Raw genomic sequence first — 14457 nt, forward strand, 5'->3', positions numbered from 1 at the left:
AAGAAGTATTAAGAGGACTTGGAGAAGAAAGAAACATGCTGAAAGTTATCAGAAAGAGAAAACGGAACTGGATTGGACATTGTTTGAGGAGGGACTGTTTATTGAAGGAAGGAATAGAAGGAATGGTGAAGGGAAAAAGGGGAAGAGGAAAAAGAAGATATCAAATGCTGGACAATATAAAAGGAGACAAATATTCATAAATGAAGAGACTGGCTATTGACAGACAAAAGTGGAAGAGGCTTAACCCATGACAAGACCTGTCGTAAGGCAGAATACCATACCACTACTACTACTTTGTCGAAATAGACAACACGTTTGAAATGTCTCTCATTGCTAGGAGAATTAGTTGCCATTTCTATCAGAGCAATACCGTGGTACAGGAACTTTAACAATGGTAAGCACTTATTTACAGCTTATACAGAAAATGAGTGGCGTTCAGTAAGGAATGCAACATTTTTTTTCTTAAAGCTCGTTGGTTTTATTCATAATTCTAAAGTATCATATTATTCACCACTCTTTTGGCTGATGCCCAAATCCGAAAGCAGGGCAGGAAATGAAATCCGTTGGCCCTGTAGCTCACAGCTCAACGTGTCCGCATGTCCGCCCGGCGTCTGTTACGTCGACATTTACACATGAAACCATACAAAATTCAGCTACTGCAAGCTCTTCGTGAATGTGACAAACAACAACGTGTGGAGTTCTGTACCGGATTGACATATGTCATGCATCTCAATGGGGGCATGTTGAACGCCTTTGAACAGGCAGGGAGAAAACGCTTTTTAGTTCCCCGTTCATCAAAAAACAAAATTGATTGTATGTATTTATTAGTTTCAGAAATATAGACGTGCCAAATCGGACGATTCTTTTGGATGCACCCTGTACAACATCTTGATTTCTGATCAACACGCGGATACAAGGTACCGCACAGTCTCTTATTTGCGCTAACAAAGGCAGTGCAAACCTTCTTATGCAGTCCAGGCACTCTACTTCGAGGTCACTCATCATTTAAGATCAGCTTATAGAAGGTCATACCAAAAAATTAACGGGAATTCAGCCGAGTGAAAACTCCGACAGCCGCCAGTGTTTCGACACTTACGCATCCTGAGGAAATTCAAAACTTCGAGTTGCAGAGCATGCGGAAAGATAACACACACACACACACACACACACACACACACACACACACATACACAAACACACACACACACTCATAATCCCTTTCTTCAAGAGAGAGTTTATTTCTGCTGGGTATGAAGTGTCTCGGACCTTACAGTTCCTTCAGCAGTCATTTATTAATTGCAAAAATCTTTTATCTTGTGATGTGTCCTCATATTTAATTAGTTCGACATTTATTCCATCTTGTCTAGTAGGCTTCCTGTTCTTCATGCCTATCTGAGGCCCTTGTAACTGGATCTACTATTTCATTGTACACGCGTTCTCCACTGTCATCTTCGTTCTTCTCTGCACACCGTAAGTCTGTATAATGATTCATCCATTGCCCATCGGGTGTGATTTTCAGTGAAGCAGTGTCTTTTTCTTTCTTCTTCAGAGGTTTCATGACTTTATATACGCGTTGCTGTCTGCCGTGTGCGTCGTGTTCTGAGGCACTTAGCAACGTGTCCCATGACTCTGGATGTGAATATTTATTTCGCAGCGTTCCTTTTTATTTTGCATGCTTTCCAGTTCTCTGATATTTTTGTCTGTAGAAAGTTCAAATAAGCTACCTGCACTTACGTATTGTTTCTGATTTAGTGCATGCAATCTTCATTTACCGTTGAAGTTCAGACAAATAAAGAAATGCAATTGATACATTGACCTAGTTATCCTGTCAAAGCTCGCTCTGTTGATTTCCATATCCTGCGGACAACAGCGCGTCGTTGTTATTTAGTTATTTTTCACAGCGCAGGAATGAATGACCTTTGTGTATCAACCAACCTAATGATGTTTATCAGATGTTCAGTCCTCTTATCAGACATTTACAGTTTTCAATATGTCATTTGCATATCCCCTCTATGACTATTGTACAACCTATGACGCATTTCATAAGCATGACGCGTTTCATAAGCTAGTACATGGTGGGCGCTGATACCCTCGCTGTTGTGCGCCCTAAATCACTAATAATCATCATCATAGTACATGGTATTAAATGTAACAGCAAAATTGAATTGATCCTGAAAAATAGAGGGTCATCTGCCTGTTGCAAACTACAAAGCCACTTCTAGCACAAAGAATCCGCCGGGATCAATTTCATTACTCCTTTCGATTACACGCAAACTCTTACCATCTTTCAGCTAACAATTAAAACGATATTATTCCTAAGACGGCCGTGGTTTGACATTTTTGTCTTTTAGAATCTTGTGATTCCTTGAACTTAAATCTCTAGTAAAACTCGTTTTACTAAATATTACGTTTGTTTTGTAGTCTTCAACGTGGTTGTGCCTTGAATATATTAACAAGCCCTTTGTGGATGTCTCGATCTTGATATATTCACAAATAGCCAACAAGTTTGACGTTTTCCAGCAACTTACTCGATCTCTTATCGCGAGTGAATAAAATACATCGTTTGAAGACAGTAAAATACAAAAAGTCTGTTTTATGCATTGTTCATTATCATCTGCGGCACTTGTTCGTTCATGAAGATCATTCACTAAGTGATTAAACAATAAATTTTCCTTCTCTCTGTTTCCAGTAACTGGAGTCAGCGTCCACTGGATCACGCCTGTTATCTGCGTGATGTGCATTTTATACACTATGTTGGTAAGTAAGAACGGTACACGTTTATTTAACTCTTAATTAAGAATTGGAACCAGATGTTCTCTGTTCAGTAAATCATAATTGTGGTAGAAGTAACAGACTGGCTGCCTCGTAAGAAGTTAGAAGATGGGCTCGCTGACGGTTTTCAGGTCCACAGGATACCTAAAATAGGTTGAAACAGCATTCGAGATCAAATGCAGTTCTTAGCTGATTTCATAATGTATTCCTTTACGGAAAGGAAACCTTCTGCCTGGTATCACACAAGAGTTTGGACAAGCCCCATAATTCACGGACCACCACAACTGGCTGCAAATTGGAGCATTTGCATGGGAATGTAGTACGTCTCCTAAACATTTAGCAGTAATTGCAGGGGGGGGGGGGCAAGGAGGAAGGAGCTGTGATGTACTGTGTCTTGCTCTAGTCATCTGCGTACACTGTTTTTAATCCCAGAGAATGACTTTATATATCTCAAAATTATGAAATATCTCCAGTGTTTTAGAATTATTTACGAGATAGATTACAGTCAATATAACGACGGTAATACACGGAAGGGCCTAAAACAGTTCAAAAATGGTTCAAATGGCTCTGAGCACTATGGGACTTAACTTCTGAGGTCATCAGTCCCCTAGACTTAGAACTACTTAAACCTAACTAACCTAAGGACATCGCACACATCCATGCCCGAGGCAGGATTCGAACCTGTGACCGTAGCGGTCGTACGGTTCCAGACTGTAGCGCCTAGAACCGCTCGGCCACCCCGGCCGAGATAGATAGATAGATTACAGTCAATATAACGACGGTAATACACGGAAGGGCCTAAAACAGTTCAAAAATGGTTCAAATGGCTCTGAGCACTATGGGACTTAACTTCTGAGGTCATCAGTCCCCTAGACTTAGAACTACTTAAACCTAACTAACCTAAGGACATCGCACACATCCATGCCCGAGGCAGGATTCGAACCTGTGACCGTAGCGGTCGTACGGTTCCAGACTGTAGCGCCTAGAACCGCTCGGCCACCCCGGCCGGTAGAAACAGTTCTGGGCTTCAGTGAGTAGATACGAGACATCAGTAAAGGAGGGGATGTGGGCTGGGGTGTGAAGGTAGGTGTAATAGTTTGTCGTTTCTTTACTGCAACAGCATAGAGGGACATTAGCTGCTAAGTGGATAAAATAAAAGCTACCAGGTGTAGAAATATGAAAACGGAATTTCCCTATAGTCGGTGCTAGCCGTCAGTATAGGGCCCGCGAAACCGCTTCTGCAGCACTGTCTGCTTCCTGTAGCGGCTGACGACGAATGCCAACTCACAGTAACTCAAGTTGCATACATTAGTATTTGTTTCAAACCCGTAAGCAAGTCGAGTTTTGCGCCTACAAATCACGATTTGCGGACGTCATTGGTTTTCTGTTATCATTTGAAGAAGATTGCTGCAGAATCGCATCGAATGCTTGTTGAAACTTTCCGCGAACATGCTCTTGGGAAAACAGAGTGTTTCGAGTGGTTAAAGAAATTCAAAAGTGGTGATTTGGACATGAGACACGACGAGCGTGGGAAACCTCCGAAAGCGTTCGAAGACAACGAATTGCAGGCCTTATTGGATGAAGATGACACTCAAACTCAACAGGAACTCACGGAATAATTGACTGTGACGCACAAAGCCGTTTCTCTTCGGTTGAAAGCTAGGGGAAAGGTGCAGAAAGTGGCAAAATGGATTCCGCATGAACTGAATGAAAGACAGCAAGGAAATAGGAAGACTGCTTGTGAAATGTTGCTTGCCAGATACAAAAAAGGTCATTTCTCCATCGAATAGTGACAGGTGACGAAAAATGATTATATTTTGAAAATCCTAAGCATCGTAAATCATGGGTGAATCCAGGCAAACCATGAACAATCACTGCAAGACCAAATCGCTTTGGAAAGAAGACAGTGCTTTGGGTTTGGTGGGATGAAAAGGGTGCCATCTATTATGAGCTGCTATAACCTGGTGAGTCCGCCCCTCGTGGTCTCGCAGTAGCGTTCTCGCTTCCCGAGCACGGGGTCCCGGGTTCGATTCCCGGCGGGGACAGGGATTTTACCTGCCTCGAGATGACTGGGTGTTGTTGTGTCGTCTTCATCATCATCATTCATCCCCATTACTGTCGGAGGAAGGCAACGACAAACCACCTCCATTGGGACCTTGCCTAGTAAGGTGGTGCGGGTCTCCCGCATCGTTCCCCTACGCTCTGTAAAGAAGCATGGAACATCATTTCCATTTCCATTTCATAACCTGGTGAAACAGATAACACTGATCGCTACCGACAGCAAACAATCGATTTAAATCGAGCATTACGTGACAAACGATCGGAATACAAATGATCGTAATATCGAAAAAGGCAACACAAAATTAAACTGCTCCATAATAACGCCCCATCACGCCCAGCAAAGCCGGTCTGGGAAAAGATCGAAGCCTTCAGTTGGGAAATACTAGGGCATGCGGCTTATTCTCCAGACTTGGCTCCGTCCGATTATAATCCATTTGCATCACTGGGACACGTTGTCGATGAACAACGGTTCGATTCAAATGAAAATGTACGAAAATGGCTCGTTGATTGGTTCGCTTCAAAAGGAAAACTGTTTTTGTGGCATGGCGGGGCGTGGCATTCATAGTCTGCCGGAGAGGTGGGAGAAACATAAATACCAATGGAGATTATTTTTAATAAAACATTGTTTATCACTTTCAAGCAACAGACGTGTAATTATTCCAACAAAATTCCGGTTTCATACTTCTATACCTGGTATGCTGCATTGTTATTATTTTATTTTCAATCATCTGCATTTATTGATTTTGATTATTTGCCTTCGATTTCAAAACAATGGAGGCTTCATCTCGAGAGACATATTGTGGTAAAAGATGTGTTATACACCCGGAATTAGACCTGTGTGAATTCCACCTGGAATGGCAGTACTTCAGTTTTGGGTTAACAATTCTGTTAGTATATTCTGGAAAATACATCTACATTCGAAAACTATTAATTTACGGCAGTTTTACGCAAATCATTGCACAAAATTTAAAGGGAATGGGTCTGGAAGTGTTAAGTTGCTTGGTGCATCAAATACAAATACTTTACGCTTTATTTTTTTATTTTCAATTTTTTGCATATCTTAAATTTCAAAAACATTTAAGAGTTTATCCCAGTGGCACTCGAAAGACTGCTCACAATATTTAGAACAATATTTTAGAATAACTAGCACCTGAAAAACGTTGAAGGTTTTTTTTTAATTCCGAAAACGGTTAACTCACGCAGTTTTTAAATTGCGTGATCAGTAACAGAATGACTGTTTAAAACATAATTCACCAAAGAGCTGAAAGTGAAAGCATTAGCCAAAGTAAGTTTACCGGCTTCACCAAGGATCACACAGATGATTCGTTCAGTTCAGATTATAAAAAACACACAGAATACACATTCAATTTAATTAACAGCAATAAATTACAGAACGCACACGGGTCTTTGCCTTGCACCAAACCAACTTTAAAATAAATGACCGATGGAAAGAGGAATGGGAGAGTAGAACAGCAGTAAACTGCCACAGTATTCCATGCATCTTTAGTAAACCAAAAGTTTGGTCAACTCTTAATCGCATCAGAACCAACTGTGGGAGATGCGCCGACTCCCTACACAGAGGGGGTAAACTTCCTTCGGCCGCTTGCGACTGTGGCGCTGAGAGACAGACGGTCAAACACATCGTGCAGGAATGCCCACTAAGGGCATACGGGGGTGACCCACAGGATTTCCTAATGGCGACCTAAGAGGCAATCGACTATTATCTAAGCTGGACGTCTGATTGTGATTGCTCTTCTGTGAGTGTAAATTTACAATTGGCGGTGTCCTTATATACAAACTGTTATTTATTGCTCTGTTTATACATATGTGATTTTTTTTTTAAAATCGTGTTGTTTCTGTAATTTTTACTGTGATGTTATGAGCCATACGCTAAATAAATAAATAAATATAATTAAAAGAAAAAAAAGTGTACCCGTTGAATCCACAGGAGCTTTAAGGTAAACAGAGAATAGCAGATACAAATCTTTTAAAACAGTTTGAACAACTGAACTTTCACAGGAAAGCGCACCCAAAGTTTTTAAGAATATACGCATGAGTGCTTTAAATACGAAAAAGTTATAAAAGTTTGAACACCTCAGCAATCAAAATAAGTCACACATACAATATGAAAGAATCACTCTCTATGTTTAATTAGACAATAGTGGAAACAAAATGGCTAATGGTTCAAATGGATCTGAGCACTATGGGACTTAACAGCTGTGGTCATCAGTCCCCTAGAACTTAGAACTACTTAAACCTAACTAACCTAAGGACATCACACACATCCATGCCCGAGGCAGGATTCGAACCTGCGACGTAGCAGTCGCGCGGTTCCGGACTGCGCGCCTAGAACCACGAGACCACCGCGGCCGGCTAGTGGAAACAGAACCGGCCAAAATGTGAGGTCTTTTACGTCTGTCTTAAGAATAACTCGGTCATGTACTGATTACCGGAGACGTTGATCCATGTCAAACAGACGGGGAAAATGAGGACCATTAGCGAAAGCTACACAAACATACAGGGGAGAAGCAAAACAGTTTTCAATGACAAGGGCTCAGCAAAAGGACAAGGGTTTCCGCGAATCGCATTAAACACTTACGTAATGTATTCCAAAACTAAGGTCCGGTGGCCAGTATTTAACTAATCGTTGGCTTGCTGCGCATGCAGTGCTGTCTACCGGCTCGTTAGGAAACTGCAGCAGTGTTGGTTTGGTTCAGTAGTCGTTTGCCAGTCTGTGAGAGCTGATCGCAATGGCCGAGATAATCTAAGATCCCGACAGTTGTGAAGCGCATGGTGTGATTAAATTTTTTCTGGCAAAGGGATCTTCAGTTGCTGAAATTCACCGTGAGTTATGCCTAGTGCATCGAACTGAAATAATAAGTGACAAATAAGTACCAAAATGGTGTCGAGAATTTTAAAGTGGCCGCACATATATTCACGATGAACGGCGTAGTGGCAGGTACAGTATTCGGACCGACGACATCGTTGATCAAGTGAACCAAAAACTTCGAAGTGATCGCCGATTGGCTGTTAGTTGTCTGGCTAATGAATTCCAACATGTTGCTCGAACTTCAGTTTACAGGACTGTCCCTGAATAGCTTTGTTATCACAAGCTGTGTGCGAGGTGGATCCAAAAGAAGCTCAATAATTGCCGCAGAGAGCAAAGCACGCGTAATGCACGACAGTTTTTGGAGCGCTGTAGACAAGATTGAGATGATTTGTTTTGTTACATTAATACGGGTGGCGGGACAAGGTATTGTACACCAACGCATAATCGAAACAACAGTTAATGCAGTCGTGGCATTCAACTTCACCCAAACCAAAAGTTTAAGCATTCTCCGTTCTTAAATCGAAATTCGTTGGGACGAAAAAGACGTCCTTTTGACTCATTTCATGGTTCGTGGGTCAACAAGTACAGCGTATACCTGAAACGCTAACCTAACTGAGACGTGCGATCCAAAATCGACGCCACAGGGAATTGTCGTCTGGCAGAATCTTCCTTCACAAGTTAGAGGTATAAATACCCATATCATACCCTCTTTCTTAACATCGACCGATGTTACTTCACGACCATCAAACATCTAGGAATTTTGGCAATGGTGGTCTTACAACACCATAGTAAATGCAATAGGCTGAGACACCTACTCTATTGTCATATTAGTCTTCACCCTAATGAGAGCTGCTGAAACATTGGATGTTTGAATACTTTGAGGATTTTGGTACTTCATCGCTTGGAATTACATCCGAAAGAACTTGTAGGCAAGGAGCTATGTAGCCATGTTATGTAGTCATGTAATTCAGTTTACACAGAAGGCAAGAAGGTCATTGACCCCAAGCCCCACTAGACCCCACCGTCTGCCTTGAACACGCAAATGATAATGGTGACGGTCAGTAATCATACTCCTAGTCGAAGAATTCTTGTTCTGATAGGATATCCAGTGACAAATTATCGTCTTCCTTCCGTATGAAATATAACTTTCAAATATCTTGTAGTGATCTCCTCACATCGATTCTTGTAGTACTCTTTGCCAGTTTATGTTTTACGTAAAACTTTTATCCAACACGGATCAGGAACACTGCGACAGTGATGAATAATGGTTTCTCGAAATTACTGCAACTAGTCGTCTTTTGTTTTGTTCTTCAATTTTTTATTATTCCATTACCGGTTCCGAACCGCCCAGAAGTTCATCATCAGATGGTACGTATATTAACTGTCTGCAGCAGTGTGGGACTCATGTAACTTTTACAAGATGTACAAACGAAACATGCAAGTTCTAATTCTCGCCACACTCAGTGCTTACATGTTTCGTATACATGTTGCCACAGCTACATGACTCCCACACTGCTACGTACCATCTGATGACGAACCGCTAGGCGGTTCGAAACCGGTAATGGAACAATAAAAAATTGAAGAACAAAACAAAAGGTGACTGGTTGCAGTAATTAATTCTTCAAATGGCTCTGAGGACTATGGGACTTAACATCTATGGTCATCAGTACCCTAGAACTTATAACTACTTAAACCTAACTAACCTAAGGACAGCACACAACACTCAGTCAACACGAGGCAGAGAAAATCTCTGACACCGCCGGGAATGGAATCCGGGAACCCGGGCGCGGGAAGCGAGAACGCTACCGCACGACCACGAGTTGCGGACTGCAGTAATTACGAGAAACCTTTATGTTTTATGGTCCTTGACGTTTTCCACTTCTTTTCGTATCACATTTTCTTACGAAGTTGCGATACAGCTTCAGAATAGCATTTTTCTTTTCTTATGATTGGGGTAACTCATACCTGAGGTAGTTAGTTCCGCATTACGTTCACTCGCTTCATCTGAAGAAAACTATCCGTTTTCTGATCAAAGTCAACATATGGCGCAATATTCTTAGCAAATAAATTCATGTGTCATTGTAGCAAGTAACCTACGATTGAAACATATACCGATTACGCTGTTAACAGCCAACTGACGAAGTGTCCTGTTCTCTAAGACACTGTTGTGTTTACTTTGATCTGAAGATGACCGGTATTGGTCGAAACCAGCTACCAAATTTCCTATTTGCGATCTTGGCTAATGAAAATTTTCTAAAAGAAAAAAATATCTGCTTTCATTGATGTGCTGATTAGCCATAATACTATGACCTTTTTCCACCCTGAGATTTAATGCCCAGGGTGGTGTTACAGATACAGCACATGACAAGCAAAGTACGTAAGGAGACACGAATGTGACGTCATTCTAGCGATGAAACAGTACACAAAATAGGAAATACATTGATACAAGCGACGTTGACAACTATCAGATTGTTATGGCCCGGCCTCATAGAATGTAGAAAATGGACAGTGAAGTCACGTGTGGGCGACGAGGTGTTGGACGTCAACGCCTGATGACAAACGTGGAGGTCATCGGTTTGCCCGCTCAGTAAAGTAGGATAGGCGGCGATCTGTGGCAGATATGACAACAGACCTGTGCAGGCAGACGTGCTCCGGAGCCCAGCGTTCGGAGCACATTGTTGAACATGTGGCTGCACACTAGGTAATCCCTACGTGCTTCCATCTTGACCCAACGACATCGTCAACTACAATTGCAGTGGAAGGCGGTAATCCAGGTTGGACCCAGGATCAGTGGAAATGTTTTGCCTTGTCGGATGAAGCATCTTGCTTGTTGCATTAGGTCTAGATTCACCATCATTCAGACAAATGGCTGCTCCACTACATGCACTACGCCATGCACGCGGACCAGTGAAACCGTCATTTTGCCATGGCGGTTAATTCACCTGGGCTTCCAGGGGACTGTGTTAGAAATCGAAGGCAGCTTGACTGTTGTGGGCCACATGAACATTACTGCAGACCACCTGCATCTCTTCGTGTTTGATAACTTCCCCAGCAGTGAAAGTGGCTAATTAGGTTTTTTTTTTTATGGTAATGTACAGTTATATGTACTGGTATTTTGTATGTGTGGTAATGTGAAGTTGAACTCGTGATTAGAGAAACAGTTAAATAATCTCGTAATTCTTGAAAAGTGATCGGCGATGCAAAAGTTAGTCAGAAATGCAACATTAAACTGTGTACTGCTACGCTCGGGGCGGGAGTACAGACTGTTCTGATAAATTTAACGAAACTGTCCTGTTACAATAATAAAAGCAATCTGACTGCGAGAAAATTATAAAATATAAATAACTACCAAAAATGCCCTATCGAAAAGTATGTCACTGTTGAAATGTTAATTGTATCACACGTAAATTATGAATGACTTACCTGTTTGCGTAATAAATAAATGTTGTACTGCTGCCATTTCCAAACTACCGCGGTTGCTGCTGCTATGCTACTTAAAAAATTAAAATTCAAACTACCATCAACGCAATGTGCAACGCGTGCTTTGAATTACAGAGACATCCACAAAACACCTGTGCTAATAAATCTTACTGCTGCAATGATCATTGTCAAAGTTCTGTCACTGAGAAACTCGGGGAAGCAAACTTATATATGTGAAACGGAAATAAAGAGACGAATGCTGATTGGTAGAAAACCAATAAAGTAACTTTATTAACAAAACGTTACATCACTAAGACAGAATATTTTATTAGTTGAAATATTAAAAATTCACTTTACAATAACAGTGGAAAATCGTGAACAAATTATCTTTACTTTCTTACAAACACATATGGTATCTATCTTTGAAGAAAGGTTAGTAAATCACACATTGTTACATTATCATAAGAAATCTCCAATTCTAAATCCCTGATTAAATTAATTACTAAGCTTCGATGTCTCGGCAAATGAGCTATCACAGTACCTTTTGAAGTCTTCTGAATGGCTTTACAAAATATCTCTTTATCAGTGAAAAATAATAAGAAAAGTACTGCCGCCACATAGCATGGCGTAAACACATCTTAGTGTATCACAAGATACTGGGTGATCAAAAAGTCAATATAAATTAGAAAACTTAATAAACCACGGAATAATGTAAATAGAGAGGTAAAAATTGACACATGTGCTTGGAATGACATGGGATTTTCTTAGAACAAAAAAAAAAAACCACCCCATATTGCTAGACGCGTGAAAGATCTCTTGCGCGCGTCATTTGGTTATGATCGTGTGCTCAGCTGCCACTTTCATCATGCTTGGCCTCCCAGTTCCCCAGACCTCAGTCCGTGCGATTATTGGCTTTGGGGTTACCTGAAGTCGCAAGTGTATCGTGATGGACCGACATCTCTATGGATGACAACATCCGACACCAATGCCTCGCCATAACTCCGGATATGCTTTACAGTGCTGTTCACATTATTCCTCGACTACAGCTATTGTTGAGGAATGATGGTGGACATATTGAGCATTTCCTGTAAAGAACATCATCTTTACTTTGTCTTACTTTGATATGCTAATTATTGCTATTCTGGTCAGATGAAGCGCCATCTGTCGGACATTTTTTGAACGTTTGTATTTTTTTGCTCTAATAAACCCCATTCATTCCATGCTTGTGTGTCAATTTGTACCCCTCTATCTACATTATTCCGTGATTTATTCAGTTTTCAAATTTATACTGAGTTTTTGATGACCCAGTGCATCTCGACTCCTTCTCATCTCATCTCTCTCTCTCTCTCTCTCTCTCTCTCTCTCTCTCTCTCTCTCTCCCTCTCCCTCTCCCTCTCCCTTTCTCTTCCCCTTCTCCCAAGACCGCACTCCACTCATAAGCGAACGTTCTACTAACAGTCTTTCGCAGCACACTCTCTTTGGCAGATTGGCAGAGATGTTGCCCGCTATTACTCAGATGTTATTGAAGCTATACTTCTCCGCAAGACATCCAAAATATTATCGAAATTACAATTTCCTGTACAAAATGGTTCAAATGGCTCTGAGCACTATGGGACTTAACATCTGTGGTCATCAGTCCCTTAGAACTTAGAACTACGTAAACCTAACTTAAGGACATCACACACATCCATGTCCGAGGCAGGATTCGAACCTGCAACCGTAGCAGTCGCGCGGTTCCGGACTGAGAGCCTAGAACCGCTAGACCACCGCGGCCAGCAATTTCCAGTACAAAGCAAAATCCTTACAACAGTCATAGCATCTTCCAGCAGGATAATTTGAAGGACATCAATCCCTTTTGGCTTGCCACCATTTAATTTTCATTGCGTGTATGATGTTTATTTATTGAGAGAGTGCTGTTTAATGGTTATGAAGTGACAGTGACTGGGAGCGTCGACTGCTTGTTGTTACTTGGATGATGGATCATTCCTTTATTTCCCCCAATTTTTGTGGGGTCTGTTACGCTGTCACTTTGTGCCGAGGAAGCACGTTACAGAGAGTTGTTTCCACCAGGCCAGACTGCCGGGCAGAGACTTAGAAGGTGCAGTCCGATAGGAAGAGAGAGTCCGGCTTGCGCTGACGCTAAGGCAGGACGCCGAGAGGCAGCTGGACTGGCGTCCCTGGCCCGTCGTTAATGCTGGGCCGGCGTTTGTGTTTGCTAGCTATGCCGTTGCCCATGAGTTACTGTCCCAGCTGCCCATGCAGGGCTGGCGTTTCCTAAATCGCTTTATGGCAGGAGAGGAGTGTTGTGGAGGCCTGTCGGATTTTGCTGGCTAAATGGCCAGGGGCCTACTTCACGAGTTCTGTACCAGCAGGCACTGTGGATATTCCTCTTTCAAGTAAAAGTGCATCCTGTGAAGCGGGGTGTCTGTCAGACTGTCGCCCATTTAGCCGGAACGTTTCACTCTAACTTTCTGCGTTCTTACGACTCCTAGTTTCTGTTGCAAGCAGAATGCGTGCATTTTGTTTGGAGATCAGACATCAGTTGTAACAAGGTGCCTCTAATTTTTGGCGGCAAGCAGCTCGATTGGGGATGGCGGTATGTTTTTCCCTACTTTTGGTGGGAATAATTGCGCGGTGGTTTGTTCTTCCGATTGGCGAGAAGAAATACTGCCATGCTATTGGCCGTTTTGAGCTTGGTGGAGTCAGAGTGGTGTAATTTTTTGGGTGTTGTGCACGGAACGGGGCGAGTAGGTCAGAATATTCCGATCAGCACCGCCGAATAGACAACTTGTTTTATTTTTCGGGAACGGGAGTCTAGTACGGACTTGAGCCAGGCTCTGTTGTTCGAGGGTGAGGGCATCGACGTGATCGCCAGCTTCCAGAGTTACTCACCGTCGTCTGTGGAGTTCGAACACATTGGCATCTGTTTATGTTAAAATACTGGCAGCTCCGGCTCATATAGAACTTTGTCGAGTTGCTCTCATGCGCCCTGTAGTGTACTGATGTGCCTGTTGGAGCAGCAGATCATCCTTGGTACGCGTCACAGTCATACACTCTTGTGGTATTCATTCACTGTTTGAGAGATAGTAATGAAGCAGTCAATAGCGTTACCGTCTTTTTCATAAAAGGTCACAGTATAGCGTAGTGAGACACTACGCTTTTAGTTGAACATTGCCAGCTGACCACTCCACTGATCTAGCCTTTCATTCACTTTGTGTCTTAGTGTAGTTACATTTGAACAGCGTATCACAGCAGTGTTTCTAGCTAAATAAAGCTACTTGTGGGACATAAAGACTTCGTTACTTCAAGATCAGTTTTCCCTAATTCGCTTAATCAGATTCTGAGGGCTATTTATTGACTGTTTATTATTTTAT

The 14457-nt window shown here is 42.0% G+C and overlaps 1 protein-coding gene across 1 annotated transcript in view; it reads left to right on the forward strand.

Annotated features, from left to right (window-relative positions):
- LOC126188296 (sodium-coupled monocarboxylate transporter 1-like) overlaps positions 1-14457 on the forward strand; it is a 134354-nt gene that overhangs the window by 58256 nt on the left and 61641 nt on the right. Inside the window, exon 5 of the mRNA XM_049929882.1 lies at positions 2690-2757. Coding sequence (XP_049785839.1) covers positions 2690-2757 — 68 coding nt within the window. The remainder of the gene's footprint in view (positions 1-2689; positions 2758-14457) is intronic.

The sequence above is a fragment of the Schistocerca cancellata genome, chromosome 5 (assembly GCF_023864275.1).
Source record: "Schistocerca cancellata isolate TAMUIC-IGC-003103 chromosome 5, iqSchCanc2.1, whole genome shotgun sequence".
Taxonomy (NCBI): domain Eukaryota; kingdom Metazoa; phylum Arthropoda; class Insecta; order Orthoptera; family Acrididae; genus Schistocerca; species Schistocerca cancellata.